The 19,881-nt window shown below is 45.5% G+C and overlaps 1 protein-coding gene across 1 annotated transcript in view; it reads right to left on the reverse strand.

The window, feature by feature from the left end:
- Nucleotides 1-18,901, reverse strand: part of SLC31A2 (solute carrier family 31 member 2) — a 29,462-nt gene extending 10,561 nt beyond the window's left edge. Inside the window, exons 1-3 of the mRNA XM_053695412.1 lie at nt 18,809-18,901; nt 16,376-16,442; nt 5,985-6,249 (exon numbers count right to left, since the gene is read on the reverse strand). Of these exons, the coding sequence (XP_053551387.1) occupies nt 5,985-6,249; nt 16,376-16,442; nt 18,809-18,814 (338 nt within the window). The 5' untranslated portion in view covers nt 18,815-18,901. The remainder of the gene's footprint in view (nt 1-5,984; nt 6,250-16,375; nt 16,443-18,808) is intronic.
- Nucleotides 18,902-19,881: the final 980 nt, after the last annotated feature.

Here is a 19,881-nt window from a genome sequence, read left to right on the forward strand (position 1 = left end):
ATAGTGATGTGTAAGAGATGCACAGATAGCTACACAAACATAGTGATGATGTGTAAGAGATGCACAAACATAGTGATGTGTAAGAGATGCACAGATAGCTACACAAACATAGTGATGTGTAAGAGATGCACAGATAGTTCCACAAACATAGTGATGTGTAAGAGATGCACAGATAGCTCCACAAACATAGTGATGTGTAAGAGATGCACAGATAGTTCCACAAACATAGTGATGTGTAAGAGATGCACAGATAGCTCCACAAACATAGTGATGTGTAAGAGATGCACAGATAGCTACACAAACGTAGTGATGTGTAAGAGATGCACAGATAGCTCCACAAACATAGTGATGTGTAAGAGATGCACAGATAGCTCCACAAACATAGTGATGTGTAAGAGATGCACAGATAGCTACACAAACGTAGTGATGTGTAAGAGATGCACAGATAACTACACAAACGTAGTGATGTGTAAGAGATGCACAGATAGCTCCACAAACATAGTGATGTGTAAGAGATGCACAGATAGCTCCACAAACATAGTGATGTGTAAGAGATGCACAGATAGCTCCACAAACGTAGTGATGTGTAAGAGATGCACAGATAGCTCCACAAACATAGTGATGTGTAAGAGATGCACAGATAGCTACACAAACATAGTGATGTGTAAGAGATGCACAGATAGCTCCACAAACATAGTGATGTGTAAGAGATGCACAGATAGCTCCACAAACATAGTGATGTGTAAGAGATGCACAGATAGCTCCACAAACATAGTGATGTGTAAGAGATGCACAGATAGCTACACAAACATAGTGATGTGTAAGAGATGCACAAACATAGTGATGTGTAAGAGATGCACAAACATAGTGATGTGTAAGAGATGCACAAACATAGTGATGTGTAAGAGATGCACAAACATAGTGATGTGTAAGAGATGCACAGATAGCTCCACAAACACAGGAAGGGATGAGAGCTGGAAAGACGGCTCCTCAAACAGCGAGGAGATGGACAGAGTAGTTCTCCAAATACAGAAGGGATAAGGGTGAGAGATCGTGTCCCAATCTCAGGAAACACAAACAGACATATAGCTCCCCAACTACTGAGGAAGGGAAGTGATTTACAGACAGCTACCTCAACACAGAGAAGAGAAAGAGATGAATAAGGAACTCCTAAAACAGAAATAGGGATAAGACAGCTACCCAAACACAGGAACGAGAGAGAGGGACAGACTGCACCACAAACACAGGGAAGAGAGAGGGACAGACTGCACCACAAACACAGGGAAGAGAGAGGGACAGACTGCTCCATAAACACAGGGAAGAGAGAGAGAGAGGGACAGACTGCTCCATAAACACAGGGGAGAGAGAGAGAGGGACAGACTGCGCCACAAACACAGGGAAGAGAGAGGGACAGACTGCACCACAAACACAGGGAAGAGAGAGGGACAGACTGCACCACAAACACAGGGAAGAGAGAGGGACAGACTGCACCACAAACACAGGGAAGAGAGAGGGACAGACTGCACCACAAACACAGGGAAGAGAGAGAGAGAGGGACAGACTGCTCCATAAACACAGGGAAGAGAGAGAGAGGGACAGACTGCTCCATAAACACAGGGAAGAGAGAGAGAGGGACAGACTGCTCCATAAACACAGGGAAGAGAGAGAGAGGGACAGACTGCTCCATAAACACAGGGAAGAGAGAGAGAGGGACAGACTGCTCCATAAACACAGGGAAGAGAGAGGGACAGACTGCTCCATAAACACAGGGAAGAGAGAGAGAGGGACAGACTGCGCCATAAACACAGGGAAGAGAGAGAGAGGGACAGACTGCTCCATAAACACAGGGAAGAGAGAGAGAGGGACAGACTGCTCCATAAACACAGGGAAGAGAGAGAGAGGGACAGACTGCTCCATAAACACAGGGAAGAGAGAGAGAGGGACAGACTGCTCCATAAACACAGGAACGAGAGAGAGGGACAGACTGCACCACAAACACAGGGAAGAGAGAGAGAGAGGGACAGACTGCTCCATAAACACAGGGAAGAGAGAGAGAGAGAGGGACAGACTGCACCACAAACACAGGGAAGAGAGAGGGACAGACTGCACCACAAACACAGGGAAGAGAGAGAGAGAGGGACAGACTGCTCCATAAACACAGGGAAGAGAGAGGGACAGACTGCTCCATAAACACAGGGATGAGAGAGAGAGAGAGAGAGAGAGAGAGAGAGAGAGAGAGAGAGGGGGACAGACTGCACCACAAACACAGGGAAGAGAGAGGGACAGACTGCTCCATAAACACAGGGAAGAGAGAGAGAGGGACAGACTGCGCCATAAACACAGGGAAGAGAGAGAGAGGGACAGACTGCTCCATAAACACAGGGAAGAGAGAGAGAGGGACAGACTGCTCCATAAACACAGGGAAGAGAGAGTGAGGGACAGACTGCTTCATAAACACAGGGAAGAGAGAGAGAGACAGACTGCTTCATAAACACAGGGAAGAGAGAGAGAGGGACAGACTGCTCCATAAACACAGGGAAGAGAGAGAGAGGGACAGACTGCTCCATAAACACAGGGAAGAGAGAGAGAGGGACAGACTGCTCCATAAACACAGGGAAGAGAGAGAGAGGGACAGACTGCTCCATAAACACAGGGAAGAGAGAGAGAGAGAGAGAGAGAGAGGGACAGACTGCTCCATAAACACAGGGAAGAGAGAGAGAGAGAGACAGACTGCACCATAAACACAGGGAAGAGAGAGAGAGAGAGAGAGAGAGACAGACTGCACCATAAACACAGGGAAGAGAGAGAGAGAGAGGGACAGACTGCTCCATAAACACAGGGAAGAGAGAGAGAGGGACAGACTGCTCCATAAACACAGGGAAGAGAGAGAGAGGGACAGACTGCTCCATAAACACAGGGAAGAGAGAGGGACAGACTGCACCACAAACACAGGGAAGAGAGAGAGAGAGAGACACAGACTGCTCCATAAACACAGGAAAGAGAGAGGGACAGAATGCTCCATAAACACAGGGAAGAGAGAGAGGGACAGACTGCTCCATAAACACAGGGAAGAGAGAGAGAGGGACAGACTGCTCCATAAACACAGGGAAGAGAGAGAGAGGGACAGACTGCTCCATAAACACAGGGAAGAGAGAGGGACAGACTGCACCACAAACACAGGGAAGAGAGAGAGAGAGAGACACAGACTGCTCCATAAACACAGGGAAGAGAGAGGGACAGAATGCTCCATAAACACAGGGAAGAGAGAGAGGGACAGACTGCGCCATAAACACAGGGAAGAGAGAGAGAGGGACAGACTGCTCCATAAACACAGGGAAGTGAGAGAGAGAGGGACAGACTGCTCCATAAACACAGGGAAGTGAGAGAGAGAGAGGGACAGACTGCTCCATAAACACAGGGAAGTGAGAGAGAGAGAGGGACAGACTGCTCCATAAACACAGGGAAGAGAGAGAGAGAGAGAGAGAGAGAGAGAGAGAGGGACAGACTGCTCCATAAACACAGGGAAGAGAGAGAGAGAGAGAGAGAGAGACTGCTCCATAAACACAGGGAAGAGAGAGAGAGAGGGACAGACTGCTCCATAAACACAGGGAAGAGAGAGAGAGGGACAGACTGCTCCATAAACACAGGGAAGAGAGAGAGAGAGGGACAGACTGCTCCATAACCACAGGGAAGAGAGAGAGAGAGAGAGAGAGAGAGAGAGAGAGAGGGACAGACTGCTCCATAAACACAGGGAAGAGAGAGAGAGAGACAGACTGCTCCATAAACACAGGGAAGAGAGAGAGAGAGAGGGACAGACTGCTCCATAAACACAGGGAAGAGAGAGAGAGAGACAGACTGCGCCATAAACACAGGGAAGAGAGAGAGGGAGGGACAGACTGCTCCATAAACACAGGGAAGAGAGAGAGGGACAGACTGCTCCATAAACACAGGGAAGAGAGAGAGGGACAGACTGCTCCATAAACACAGGGAAGAGAGAGAGGGACAGACTGCTCCATAAACACAGGGAAGAGAGAGAGAGAGGGACAGACTGCTCCATAAACACAGGGAAGAGAGAGAGACGGACAGACTGCGCCATAAACACAGGGAAGAGAGAGAGAGGGACAGACTGCGCCATAAACACAGGGAAGAGAGAGAGAGGGACAGACTGCTCCATAAACACAGGGAAGAGAGAGAGAGGGACAGACTGCGCCATAAACACAGGGAAGAGAGAGAGAGGGACAGACTGCGCCATAAACACAGGGAAGAGAGAGAGAGGGACAGACTGCTCCATAAACACAGGGAAGAGAGAGAGAGGGACAGAGTGCTCCATAAACACAGGGAAGAGAGAGAGAGAGAGGGACAGACTGCTTCATAAACACAGGGAAGAGAGAGAGAGAGAGAGAGAGAGAGAGAGAGAGAGAGAGAGAGGGACAGACTGCTCCATAAACACAGGGAAGAGAGAGAGAGGGACAGACTGCTCCATAAACACAGGGAAGAGAGAGAGAGAGAGAGAGGGACAGACTGCTTCATAAACACAGGGAAGAGAGAGAGAGAGAGAGAGAGAGAGAGAGAGAGAGAGAGAGGGACAGACTGCTCCACAAACACAGGGAAGAGAGAGAGAGGGACAGACTGCTCCATAAACACAGGGAAGAGAGAGAGAGGGACAGACTGCTCCATAAACACAGGGAAGAGAGAGAGAGGGACAGACTGCACCACAAACACAGGGAAGAGAGAGAGAGGGACAGACTGCTCCATAAACACAGGGAAGAGAGAGAGAGGGACAGACTGCTCCATAAACACAGGGAAGAGAGAGAGAGGGACAGACTGCTCCACAAACACAGGGAAGAGAGAGAGAGGGACAGACTGCTCCATAAACACAGGGAAGAGAGAGAGAGGGACAGACTGCTCCATAAACACAGGGAAGAGAGAGAGAGGGACAGACTGCTCCATAAACACAGGGAAGAGAGAGAGGGACAGTCTGCTCCATAAACACAGGGAAGAGAGAGAGAGGGACAGACTGCTCCATAAACACAGGGAAGAGAGAGAGAGGGACAGACTGCTCCATAAACACAGGGAAGAGAGAGAGAGAGGGACAGACTGCTCCATAAACACAGGGAAGAGAGAGAGAGGGACAGACTGCTCCACAAACACAGGGAAGAGAGAGAGAGAGAGAGAGAGGGACAGACTGCTTCATAAACACAGGGAAGAGAGAGAGAGAGAGGGACAGACTGCTTCATAAACACAGGGAAGAGAGAGAGAGACAGACTGCTCCATAAACACAGGGAAGAGAGAGAGAGAGACACAGACTGCGCCATAAACACAGGGAAGAGAGAGAGAGAGGGACAGACTGCTCCATAAACACAGGGAAGAGAGAGAGAGGGACAGACTGCTCCATAAACACAGGGAAGAGAGAGAGGGACAGACTGCTCCATAAACACAGGGAAGAGAGAGAGAGGGACAGACTGCTCCATAAACACAGGGAAGTGAGAGAGAGGGACAGACTGCTCCATAAACACAGGGAAGTGAGAGAGAGGGACAGACTGCGCCATAAACACAGGGAAGAGAGAGAGAGGGACAGACTGCGCCATAAACACAGGGAAGAGAGAGAGAGGGACAGACTGCGCCATAAACACAGGGAAGAGAGAGAGAGAGAGAGGGACAGACTGCTCCATAAACACAGGGAAGAGAGAGAGAGGGACAGACTGCGCCATAAACACAGGGAAGAGAGAGAGAGAGGCCACAACAAAAGGATAAGAAATGGTCAGACGGCGCCACAAACAGGTAAGAGTAATAGATGGGTAGATTGTGCTGTATCCTAGAAAACAGGGAGTTCCTCACATTGTGCTGGGTTACACAATTGTCTGACCATTTCCAAGCTAACAGAAATACAAAAAAGCTGTCTGCTCTCCTTGGTCAGTAAATTCCATTTACACACAGAGGAGCAGGGAACATGGAGCCTCTACCATGAATACATCGCTCTTTACCTGTAGACTGGAGCGCTGAAACCAACAGTTAGAGAGTCCGGAGTCATTATTTGCCTTTCAGAAGTGGTATCGGGTCTCAGCATTGGTTCAGTATTGTCAGCCAAATTGTTTTCAGGGTCAAACGTCTCGGATACAGCTTGAGAGTGGTCGGGAGTATCCACAGGAAGGGTCAGCAGGACTCTGGTGAGAATATTAGACTTCCAAACCTTGGAAACCTCATACAGAACAGTGAGGAGTAGGACAACCAGGAAGGAGAGGACCAGGCCTGGAAGAAAGCAGTGTGTATTAGGGTTATAAAAACCAAGCACATTAAAACCAAGTGAGGTAGAAATCAGGAAAATGTTGCCAATAGAACGTCAGAGTAAGACATAAGGAGACCAAGAACAATAAAACATGGAGCAAGATCTGAAGATGTCAGAGAAATTCTAACAAGAGATAAAACAGGAAATGATGTGCATGAGAAGCATATTCGATATGTTGAGAACATGTAGGTCATGGGTTAAATATTGGGGTCTGTTTGTCAGAAGTATTGGTGCAAATTCTCATGTTGATGTCAAGTGCTAGGCAGGCTACTGAGCACACAGAATGAATCAAGGGCACTGCGCATTCACCTTTGTGTGAATACGCTAGTCATGATGTGAAACAAAATGGCTCTAACATTGCCCACATATATATAACCTACAGAAGTACCGACGATAATCAAAGTGCATGAGGGGTCGTAATGCTGCAGGACTCAAAGGATACTGCAAGGCAGCTCCCGATGTTCACTACTAAAATAAGATTCTTTATAGAGAGAGGGTTCTCTTCCGCTTGGAGAAATCACAGATTGTACTGAAACCATTTTAAGGGCATAACCCTATCTCTAATGCCAAAGCATAATCAAAGACGTTAGCGAGAAGGTAATATTGTGTCTATAGGTGGAGGACTGAAGTTCGTATATAACAGTTGCTGTCATTTCTTTTACAAGATATGACGAGTCCACAGATTTCATCCTTACTTATGGGATTACGCCTCCTGGTCAGCAGGAGGAGGCAAAGAGCACCACAATAGAGCTGTATATATAGCTCCTCCCTTCCCTCCCACTCCAGTCATTCTCTTTGCCTGTGTTAGTGATAGGAAGAGGTAAAGTGAGGTGTTAGTTTAGATTCTTCAATCAAGAGTTTATTATTTTCAAATGGTGCCAGTGTGTACTATTTTACTCAGGGTACAGCTATAGGGTCTGTGCAGATTACATCCTTCCTCTGTGACTCCCAATGGGCTGCCCTGATGAATATGGTCTTAGCAAGTTTTATGTAAGAGCCAGTTTGTTCCCACAGATTCCTGGAGGAGATGAAGGACCTCTTGCAATGTGGGACGAGTCATGTTGTTACTCAACATGGAGGTATGTGCAGTCTTTTATTTTCTGTGACACTTGGTACCTCAGAAAGGACTGTCTCTCTTTATAAGCTGACCTATGTCGGTGCCCTATTATTATCGGAGCAGGATATGGCTGGGGGTAAACAGAGAAGGCTGCTATCATTATAGGATAATGAAATTATGGGGTGCGGTAGTAATTTAAGATACACTATTTTAACCCGGTCACGTGTGGGCTGACACTGGGGGTTCTCGGAGTGGTGAACTCGGGATCACATAAGTTTTAATACGCTTGCGGCATGGTTATTGTGACTTTTACAGGGGGACTGTCTTCATGTGGGGCACTTTTATGAGGTGCAACGCTACTCCAGTGGCTACATTTTTGTTTTTTTACTATAAAATCTCCTGGCTGTGTAATACTGGGATACTGTGGATCTATCAGTTGTAAAGCTGATTTCCTGGCTGTGTAATACTGGGATACTGTGGATCTTTCAGTTGTAAAGCTGATCTCCTGGCTGTGTAATACTGGGATACTGTGGATCTATCAGTTGTAAAGCTGATTTCCTGGCTGTGTAATACTGGGATACTGTGGATCTATCAGTTGTAAAGCTGATTTCCTGGCTGTGTAATACTGGGATACTGTGGATCTTTCAGTTGTAAAGCTGATCTCCTGGCTGTGTAATACTGGGATACTGTGGATCTTTCAGTTGTGAAGCTGATCTCCTGGCTGTGTAATACTGGGATACTGTGGATCTATCAGTTGTAAAGCTGATTTCCTGGCTGTGTAATACTGGGATACTGTGGATCTTTCAGTTGTAAAGCTGATCTCCTGGCTGTGTAATACTGGGATACTGTGGATCTTTCAGTTGGTAAAGCTGATCTCCTGGCTGTGTAATACTGGGATACTGTGGATCTTTCAGTTGGTAAAGCTGATCTCCTGGCTGTGTAATACTGGGATACTGTGGATCTATCAGTTGTAAAGCTGATTTCCTGGATGTGTAATACTGGGATACTGTGGATCTTTCAGTTGTAAAGCTGATGATCTAGCTGTGTAATACTGGGATACTGTGGATCTATCAGTTGTAAAGCTGATTTCCTGGCTGTGTAATACTGGGATACTGTGGATCTATCAGTTGTAAAGCTGATTTCCTGGCTGTGTAATACTGGGATACTGTGGATCTTTCAGTTGGTAAAGCTGATCTCCTGGCTGTGTAATACTGGGATACTGTGGATCTATCAGTTGTAAAGCTGATTTCCTGGCTGTGTAATACTGGGATACTGTGGATCTATCAGTTGTAAAGCTAATCTCCTGGCTGTGCAATACTGGGATACTGTGGATCTTTCAGTTGTAAAGCTGATTTCCTGGCTGTGTAATACTGGGATACTGTGGATCTTTCAGTTGTAAAGCTGATCTCCTGGCTGTGCAATACTGGGATACTGTGGATCTTTCAGTTGTAAAGCTGATTTCCTAGCTGTGTAATACTGGGATACTGTGGATATTTCAGTTGTAAAGCTGTTTTCCTGGCTGTGTAATACTGGGATACTGTGGATCTATCAGTTGTAAAGCTGATTTCCTGGCTGTGTAATAATGGGATACTGTGGATCTATCAGTTGTAAAGCTGATTTCCTAGCTGTGTAATACTGGGATACTGTGGATATTTCAGTTGTAAAGCTGTTTTCCTGGCTCTGTAATACTGGGATACTGTGGATCTTTCAGTTGTAAAGCTGATCTCCTGGCTGTGTAATACTGGGATACTGTGGATCTTTCAGTTGTAAAGCTGTTTTCCTGGCTCTGTAATACTGGGATACGGTGGATCTTTCAGTTGTAAAGCTGATCTCCTGGCTGTGTAATACTGGGATACTGTGGATCTTTCAGTTGGTAAAGCTGATTTCCTGGCTGTGTAATACTGGGATACTGTGGATCTTTCAGTTGTAAAGCTGATCTCCTAGCTGTGTAATACTGGGATACTGTGGATCTATCAGCTGTAAAGCTGATTTCCTGGCTGTGTAATACTGGGATACTGTGGATCTATCAGTTGTAAAGCTGTTTTCCTGGCTCTGTAATACTGGGATACTGTGGATCTATCAGTTGTAAAGCTGTTTTCCTGGCTCTGTAATACTGGGATACTGTGGATCTTTCAGTTGTAAAGCTGATTTCCTGGCTGTGTAATACTGGGATACTGTGGATCTATCAGTTGTAAAGCTGTTTTCCTGGCTCTGTAATACTGGGATACTGTGGATCTATCAGCTGTAAAGCTGATTTCCTGGCTGTGTAATACTGGGATACTGTGGATCTTTCAGTTGTAAAGCTGATTTCCTGGCTGTGTAATACTGGGATACTGTGGATCTTTCAGTTGTAAAGCTGATCTCCTGGCTGTGTAATACTGGGATACTGTGGATCTTTCAGTTGGTAAAGCTGATTTCCTGGCTGTGTAATACTGGGATACTGTGGATCTATCAGTTGTAAAGCTGATTTCCTGGCTGTGTAATACTGGGATACTGTGGATCTTTCAGTTGTAAAGCTGATCTCCTGGCTGTGCAATACTGGGATACTGTGGATCTTTCAGTTGTAAAGCTGATCTCCTGGCTGTGTAATACTGAGATACTGTGGATCTTTCAGTTGTAAAGCTGATTTCATGGCTGTGTAATACTGAGATACTGTGGATCTTTCAGTTGTAAAGCTGATCTCCTGGTTGTGTAATACTGAGATACTGTGGATTTTTCAGTTGTGAAGCTGATCTCCTGGCTGTGTAATACTGGGATACTGTGGATCTTTCAGTTGGTAAAGCTGATTTCCTGGCTGTGTAATACTGAGATACTGTGGATCTTTCAGTTGTAAAGCTGATCTCCTGGTTGTGTAATACTGAGATACTGTGGATTTTTCAGTTGTGAAGCTGATTTCCTGGCTGTGTAATACTAAAATACTGTGGATCTATCAGTTGTGAAGCTGATTTCCTGGCTGTGTAATACTGAGATACTGTGGATCTATCAGTTGTGAAGCTGATTTCCTGGCTGTGTAATACTGAGATACTGTGGATCTATCAGTTGTGAAGCTGATTTCCTGGCTGTGTAATACTGAGATACTGTGGATTTTTCAGTTGTGAAGCTGATTTCCTGGCTGTGTAATACTAAGATACTGTGGATCTATCAGTTGTGAAGCTGATTTCCTGGCTGTGTAATACTGAGATACTGTGGATCTATCAGTTGTGAAGCTGATTTCCTGGCTGTGTAATACTAAGATACTGTGGATCTATCAGTTGTGAAGCTGATTTCCTGGCTGTGTAATACTGAGATAGAAACATAGAAACATAGATATTGACGGCAGATAAGAGCCATAGGCCCAGCAAGTCTGCCCGACCTTACCTAACAGTATAAACTTATCTAGTTCGTAGGATAGCCCTATGTTTGTCCCATGCATTTTTAAAGTCCCCCACAGTGTTTGTTGCTACTACCTCTTGAGGAAGAGCATCTATCAGTTGTGAAGCTGATTTCCTGGCTGTGTAATACTGGCCCTGCAAATATATATTTAACCTTTGCAAAGAGGTTAAACACATAGTTAATATCCCACTTGGGAGCTGCAAATGATGGTCTGAGCAGGCACAGCTGGTGATTGGCTTTGTTGTGAGACTGTTGCTGCTCATTGGCTCACCAGCTGTGTCTGCGCTTTAACATCAGTTCTCTGCAGGTCTGTAAAGGGACAGTAAACACCAACAATGTTATTGTTTAAAAAGATAGAGTATCCCTTTATTACCCAGGTTTGCACAACCAACACAGTTATTTTAATACACGTCTGACAGACTTTAATTTCAGGCAATTAGTGCTGACTCCTAAATAACTTCACAGGTGTGAGCACAATGTTATCTATATGTCACACATGAACTAATCTATCTGTGAAAAAAATGGATTCAGATAGGAGGCGACCGTTAAAGGCTTAGAAATTAGCATATCAGCCTACCTAGGTTTAGCTTTCAACAAAGAATAACAAGCAAATTTGATGATAAAAGTAAATTGGAAAGTTGTTTAAAATTACACGCCCTATCTGAGTCATGAAAGTTTAACCCTTTGAGTGCTAATGACTCAAGTGAGCCTTCACAGAGTTTCCCACTCTGGTGCTTATGACGGCTCAGAGCCGTCACTAGCACTCTTCCAACTTGAGGGAGATCTGGGGGTTCCCACCCGCTCCTACCCCGGCGATCGGTGCTGCATAATGAAAGGCATCGCCGGGACTTCCGTTTTGCGTGGTGACGTCACGCGCAATAAACTTGATGACGTCACCGCGCAACTTTATTTAACATTAACAATGTTAAATATAGGAGCAGGGGGCATGCTGCTTAGAAGCCTGTATCTCAGGCATCTAAGCAGCTACAGACCCCCAAGACCCACCGTTGGAAAGGTAATCGCCTACCCTTTCCAATGGTGCAAGTCTTGGGGATCTGAAAGAAATAAAAAAAAAAAGTAAAAAAAAATAATTTTTAAAAATATTAAAAATAAAAAACCCTTTAAGAAAACCTTAGCACCCATGTGGGAAAGTGCTTAGCACTCAAAGGGTTAATTTGGACTTTACTGTCCCTTTAAATACTTACTACATTTTTTAAACATAGTACTGAAGTTATTCTCCGCCTCCCTCTAGTCATGGGAGCTGCCATGTTGAAATCTACCACTATATTCCAGTGCGGATGTGTTTGCGCATGTGTAGTAACTCTCCTTCTGACACCTGCAGTGTAATCTGGTTCCAAAATGGCAGCTCCCATGATTAGAGGGAGTGACATGAAAACATAAATTAGGCTTACCAGATAATTTCCTTTCTTTCTGTATGGGAAGAGCCCACAGCTGCATTCCTTATTTGTGGGAAAAATTGAACCTGGCCACCAGGAGGAGGCAAAGACACCCCAGCCAAAGGCTTAAATACCTCCCCCCCACTTCCTCCTAACCCCAGTCATTCTGCCGAGGGAACAAGGAACAGTAGAACAAATATCAGGGTGAAAAAGGTGCCAGAAGAATAAATTTAAATTTAGAGCCGCCGATCAGAGATCACGGACGGGAGCTGTGGTCTCTTCCTATACAAAAGGAAAGGAAATCATCAGGTAAGCATAATTTATGTTTTCCCTCTTAATATGGGAAGAGTCCACCTTACTTGTGGGAAACATATACCCAAGCTCTAGAGGACACTGAATGCTAACGGGAGGGTAAAAAGAGAGGCGAAGCCTAATCTGAGGGCACCACAGCCCGCAAAACCTTTCTCCCGAAGGCTACTTCAGCAGAAGCAAAAACATCAAACTTGTAAAATTTGGAAAAAAAGTAAGTAAGGAGGGGCCTACTTCTTTGGGACTATGAAAAAGTTGGAATAGTATCCCCAACCTCTCTCTGCGATAGGCACCGGGACAATAACTCCTAAGAGGACAGATCCCGTATGCACCCCAGAAAGGCTCTCCTCTTTTCTGGTCTTGAAAACAGGTTTGAGAGGAGAAATCTGCCCTTGGGTGGCTGAGACTTGAAACTTATCTTGTAACCCTGAGCTATGACCTCCAGGACCCATGGATCCTGCATGTCCCTGAACCAAGCGACTGTAAGAGCGACAGTCTGCCCCCAACACGATCCAGAAGAGGACCAGGGACCACCCATTCATGCCGACAGACTTGGCGGGCTTCTTGCGCTGCTTGGATTTATTCCAGGACTGAGCCGGCTACCAAGAAGTTTAGACTTAGAAGTCATATCCGCAGACCATGACTTCAGCCAGAGCCCGACGGGCCTGAACAGAAAAGCTGAAGCCTTAGGATTCAGGCGAATAATCTGCTTAATAGCATCACAGATAAAAGAATTAGCAACCCTCAAGGCCTTAATTCTTTCCTGAATAACGTCGAGGGGACCCTCCACCTCAATCAAATCCTATAAGAAGTCGCACCAGTAGGTAGTTTCTCCAGCAACCGCAGCAACAGCCGCCGCCGGTTGAAACAAATATCCTGCATGTTGAAACATCTTTCTTAACAGATTTTCCATCTTTTATCTAAGGACTCTAAACAAAGAGCTATACTCAAGCGGGATAGTAGTACGTTACGCAAGAGTGAAGATAGCGCCATCCCTTTTAGGGACGGAACCCCACACCTCCATAGAGAGTCCAGGACCGGGAACAATTTCTTAAAGGGAGAAGAGGGGGAAAAAGGAATCCAATCCTGTCCCATTCATTCTTAATAATGTTCGCCATCTAACAGGAGCAGGGAAGGATAAGGCACCACCCTGTCCTCAAACTCTATCCAATTTAGGAATCAAAGGTTCATCAGACAATTTGGCCTCTGGAACCTCTAAATTCGCCAACATTTCATTTAGAAGAAAGCGCAAATTCCTAAAAATAAAGTCTGGTTCTTCCACAGCCGGAGGTTTAGAGGTAGCAGACTCCGACCCAGAATGTTCATCCAATAAAATATCTGAAGTACTCTGGGAAGGAGTGCATATGTAACCTTTCGCTTGTGCTTAGCAGGGCGAGGTAAAGCATTAAAGGCCGCAGACACCGCCATCTGAACTGCGCAGTAACGTCTGGTGAAAAAAAGACCCCCTCCAGATGGAGGATTAGCAATGCAACGGGAAACTGCATGTGTATAGAGATAACAATGTAAGGTACACACCTCACTGGACGACAACTCCTCAGAGGTGGATGGCTCCGTGGTATCAAACACGTTTGATATTATCACATTATCAAGGCATATGGAACATAATTAAGAGGGCGGTACTAGGGCCTCCTCACAATATAAACAGGAATTATTCTTTAGGAATAGAGGGAGTGCCCTCTAAGTAACAGAATCCTCCATCGCTAGTGCAATAACCGGAGAACTAGAGAAATAAAACATCTTATTTTATTAAAAAAACGACACCCTTATACCCCAATAGCTGGGGCACTCACCACCTCCTATGACCCAGACAGTAGAGAGATGTGTGACTCCTCTCACTCGGTCAGGAAAAAGGGAATAATCATATGGTGCAGGACCGTCCCTGCTATGAGAAAAAGCGCCAAGCTAGTAAGCTGCATGGCTCTCAAAGTGAAAGTGAAACTGTATATTCAGCCTATGAGCCTAACATCTCACACATAACACAGCATAAAATCAAATAAACATAAGATTATTCCCCCCTGTTCAATAATCCCCCTCAGGAGATATTAACCCTTTGATTCTATACAGATAAAGGAGCCACACTGTGACCCTGTCTCTAACAATAACATGAGTGTAAAGCAATGAAACGATCTTACCAGAATCTATGACGTGGAACAGTGACACAGACCTTCAAGTGTGACAGATTGTAACAGCGCTTCTGACATGGACTTGAGTCAACGCTGATTGCCTAAGGAGTCAGGATGGTTTCGCAGAAAGACTCTCCCTGCATCTCCGGACTCTAACTTTCATCCATGCTCTCACTGAAAGGCTGACAGGACTACTTAAAACTCCAGTCCCATCTCGAAGAGTACTACCCTCCATAAGAGACTACTCCGAAATCTTCTGACACTTCTCTGCCAACCTCCTGAGACGAAAGGCAAAGAATGCCAAATTTCTACTTTGAAGTATGAAGTTGGCACTATGTGCAGAATTATATAACATTATTGTTAGGTTTACTGCCCCTTTAAACAGGTGACTTATTTTCTTATTAATTGTTTATACTTAAAACCCCAATACAGCATGAAATTACTTTTCAAACAGTGGGGCTTGGAGGTTTGTAGGGCTTAAAGAGACCTTCCGGTCAAAATGTAAATGTGCATAGATGATTTACATTTTTGGGTAGAAGCATATTTGCAATATACATTTATTCGCAAAATGCTTCTAGAAAAAGTTATCATTTCTCTCTGCACGTGCACGTGAAGCATAGCTAGATATTCTCAGTGCAACAGCATTTTAAATACTGCAGCTGCTCAGATCACCAGTGGGGCTTGTATCATGTCAGCTATTAACAAACTGAGTCATTACCAGCTGGAACAAGCACCTTAGGCTCTCTGACCAAGTGCTGTGATTAAAATGCTGGTGCACGGCGCATACTTAAATACACATTTGAAACAGCTACAGCTTTTATTAGAAGCCTTTTTGCTAACACATGTATATTACACAAATGCTTCTTTCTTCTATGCAGGCTGTGGGTGTGAAGAAGACACATATGTTACAATAAAATGCTACAAATAAAGCTTTGTGTGGTTTCTCTCCATACTGAAGATTACAAGTCACAGTGTTAGATGGAAGATGGAGTGCGGATGTTATACTGAATATGTTATAGATATGGCAGGGTGGAGGGCAGATGCTAAGTGTAGCAGGCACTGCGAGAGGTTGTCTATGATTAGGGCACCTACAGGCGAAATGCGTAAGACTGGTAGAGTGCTGTTGGTCTTTTATGGTTTTTAATATAATGTTTTCCTGTCATATCTACAAATACATTTATGGATTGCTTTGAGACTCGCTGGTTTAATTGGAGTTAATGTGAGAGCTAGTGGTTAGCACAGAGCGCAAATGGGTGTAGAAGGACAGATAAGTGGGTAAACGTGCCAACATGTATGGTGGATGTTGGGATATGGATGTCGGTGTAAACAGTAGCCTCAGTCTTTCTAAAGTAGATGTCCGTGTGAAAGTGATAAAGATGGAGGACAGATGTTGGCGTGTAGGGATACGATAAAAAGCTGAATGTTACAGTATAGAGATATGTTAGTGTGAAAGGCATTCGCTAGTCTTAGTGATAAAGATGGAGGACAGATGCTGGCCTGTAGGGATCTGAATGTTACAGCATAGAAATGTCAGTGGGAAAGGCATTCGCTAGTCTTAGTGATAAAGGTGGAGGACAGACGCTGGTGTGTAGGGATCTGAATGTTACGGCATAGAAATGTCAGTGGGAAAGGCATTTGCTAGTCTTAGTGATAACGATGGAGGACAGACGCTGGTGTGTAGGGATCTGAATGTTACGGCATAGAGATGTCAGTGTAGACATTATGAGATAGATGTCTATATGGAGTGTACATGTTGGCTTAGAGCAGATGTAAATCTGAAGATGGTAACACAGAGAGTGGATAACGTTACCTCCCAATGTCTCAACAGTCCAAAAATCAAACAGCAGAGTGAGCTTCTCAGAGAAGATAAAGTACATCTGTGGAAGGAAAGCAGTGGTGAGTAGTTACTGATCACTGTATATAACCGGGTTATGCTCACAGATCTGTTGGTCAGTGAATTATGGTAGGGGTTAATGACGGCTCTGATAACGGTCTGAAAAGGGTTAAGTCTGTATGTCAGAAAAAGGGTTAATCACTGCTCTTCAGGGTGATGGCTCTGGGAAGGGGTTATTCACTAAAGACAAGAAAAGAGAAGCGCTCAACTGGAAATGGACAGAACTATATCCATTTACCTATTAGGGCGGTGACCACTAAGGGTGCAGCCTCTTTTATCCCACTAGTGCTTTCCTGCAGTATATCAGTCTGATCCCATACAGAAGGGCCGTCCAGCCCTGAAATACCAGCCAGTTCTCATATGACAAAGGAATTGCCCAGCTAACCCCATATGTATGAGCCCTGTCACTGGCAGCTTTTCCCTCTAATGCACAGTGACCAGGGGGTCCAGATCTGTTTGTCCCCATCCTCGTTGTGTAGGCAAGAACCCAATAGCGGTTTGCACACAAGGCAAGTAAAGGAACTAACAGATATATAGTCGTTTTCCCTCTGGGATGGTACAGTCAGCTGAGGGGTTCATCACTGGTCTGCAGATACATGTATCAAGGAATGTATTAATCACTCTTGGTCCGTGAATCAGAGAGGGAATTAATCACTGCATTACTGGTGTGTGTGAGTCTCAGGGAAGTGTGTGTGCATCAGAGAAAAGCTAATCACTGCTCTGGAGAACTGTGTATAAGTGAATGCTGGTGTGTGTATCTGCTATAGGGTTAATCAGTGCCCTGCTGGTGTGTGTATCTGCTATAGGGTTAATCAGTGCCCTGCTGGTGTGTGTATCTGCTATAGGGTTAATCAGTGCCCTGCTGGTGTGTGTATCTGCTATAGGGTTAATCAGTGCCCTGCTGGTGTGTGTTTCTGCTATAGGGTTAATCAGTGCCCTGCTGGTGTGTGTATCTGCTATAGGGTTAATCAGTGCCCTGCTGGTGTGTGTATCTGCTATAGGGTTAATCAGTGCCCTGCTGGTGTGTGTTTCTGCTATAGGGTTAATCAGTGCCCTGCTGGTGTGTGTATCTGCTATAGGGTTAATCAGTGCCCTGCTGGTGTGTGTATCTGCTATAGGGTTAATCAGTGCCCTGCTGGTGTGTGTATCTGCTATAGGGTTAATCAGTGCCCTGCTGGTGTGTGTATCTGCTATAGGGTTAATCAGTGCCCTGCTGGTGTGTGTATCTGCTATAGGGTTAATCAGTGCCCTGCTGGTGTGTGTATCTGCTATAGGGTTAATCAGTGCCCTGCTGGTGTGTGTATCTGCTATAGGGTTAATCAGTGCCCTGCTGGTGTGTGTATCTGCTATAGGGTTAATCAGTGCCCTGCTGGTGTGTGTATCTGCTATAGGGTTAATCAGTGCCCTGCTGGTGTGTGTATCTGCTATAGGGTTAATCAGTGCCCTGCTGGTGTGTGTATCTGCTATAGGGTTAATCAGTGCCCTGCTGGTGTGTGTATCTGCTATAGGGTTAATCAGTGCCCTGCTGGTGTGTGTATCTGCTATAGGGTTAATCAGTGCCCTGCTGGTGTGTGTATCTGCTATAGGGTTAATCAGTGCCCTGCTGGTGTGTGTATCTGCTATAGGGTTAATCAGTGCCCTGCTGGTGTGTGTATCTGCTATAGGGTTAATCAGTGCCCCGCTGGTGTGTGTATCTGCTATAGGGTTAATCAGTGCCCCGCTGGTCTGTGTATCTGCTATAGGGTTAATCAGTGCCCTGCTGGTGTGTGTATCTGCTATAGGGTTAATCAGTTCCCTGCTGGTGTGTGTATCTGCTATAGGGTTAATCAGTGCCCTGCTGGTGTGTGTATCTGCTATAGGGTTAATCAGTGCCCTGCTGGTGTGTGTATCTGGGAAGGGGTTAATCACTTATCTGCTGGTCTGTTTATCTGGGAAGGGGTTAATCACTTATCTGCTGGTCTGTTTATCTGGGAAGGGGTTAATCACTTATCTGCTGGTCTGTTTATCTGGGAAGGGGCTAATCACTTATCTGCTGGTCTGTTTATCTGGGAAGGGGTTAATCACTTATCTGCTGGTCTGTTTATCTGGGAAGGGGCTAATCACTTATCTGCTGGTCTGTTTATCTGGGAAGGGGTTAATCACTTATCTGCTGGTCTGTTTATCTGGGAAGGGGCTAATCACTTATCTGCTGGTCTGTTTATATCTGAAAAGGTTAATCACTTAACCTAAGCATTCCTCCCAACATTTACATTAGCAAGTGGTCTGCGAATAATTCGCGCTCTGCAGGTCAATTTGTAAGAGGTTAATTAATGTTCTGCTGGTGTGTGCAGCAATGAAAGAGTTACTTACATGCATGGTTCCAGGATGAGAGTTAAAGAGTTAACTCTCAGGAGCCCCCTATACTCATCGGTATTGATCAGCTGACTGTGAGCTTCCACTGCATGCTGGGAATGGGGCAGAGCCAGACCCTCCCATTTCCTGGTTAGTGTTCTCTCATTAACCTGTTCTAAGCCAGGGGATCAGTCGCACTGTCGTGTGTAACTTATGGACAGCAGCTCCCTCTGTGCCAAACAGCCCCTGCTTGTCACTTAACCCCTGACCTCCCCCACCAGAGAGAGAGAATTGTAAAAGAACAGCCCTGCACCTTACAGCCCCTGCTTGTCACTTAACCCCTGACATCCCACACCAGAGAGAGAGAATTGTAATAGAACAGCCCTGCATCTTACAGCCCCTGCTTGTCACTTAACCCCTGACCTCCCCCACCAGAGAGAATTGTAATATTACAGCTCTGTTCCTTACAGCCCCTGCTTGTCACTTAACCCCTAACCTCCCCCACCAGACAGAGAATTGCAATAGAACAGCTCTGTGCCTGCCCCTACTTGTCACTTAACCCCTGACCTCCCCCACCAGAGAGAGAGAATTGCAATATAACAATTATGCACCTTACAGCCCCTGCTTGTCAATTAACCCATGACCTTCCCCACCAGAGAGAGATAATTGTAATAGAACAGCCCTGCACCTTACAGCCCCTGCTTGTCACTTAACCCCTGACCTCCCCCACCAGAGAGAGAGAATTGTAATATTACAGCTCTGTACCTTACAGCTCCTGCTTGTCACTTAACCCCTGACCTCCCCCACCAGAGAGAGATAATTGCAATAGAACAGCTCTGTGCCTTACAGCCCCTGCTTGTCACTTAACCCCTGACCTCCCCCACCAGAGAGAGATAATTGCAATAGAACAGCTCTGTGCCTTACAGCCCCTGCTTGTCACTTAACTCATGACCTCCCCCACCAGAGAGAGATAATTGTAATAGAACAGCCCTGCACCTTACAGCCCCTGCTTGTCACTTAACTCTTGACCTCCCCCACCAGAGAGAAATAATTGTAATAGAACAGCTCTGTGCCTTACAGCCCCTGCTTGT

Source organism: Bombina bombina, chromosome 12, assembly GCF_027579735.1.
Source record: "Bombina bombina isolate aBomBom1 chromosome 12, aBomBom1.pri, whole genome shotgun sequence".
NCBI lineage: Eukaryota > Metazoa > Chordata > Amphibia > Anura > Bombinatoridae > Bombina > Bombina bombina.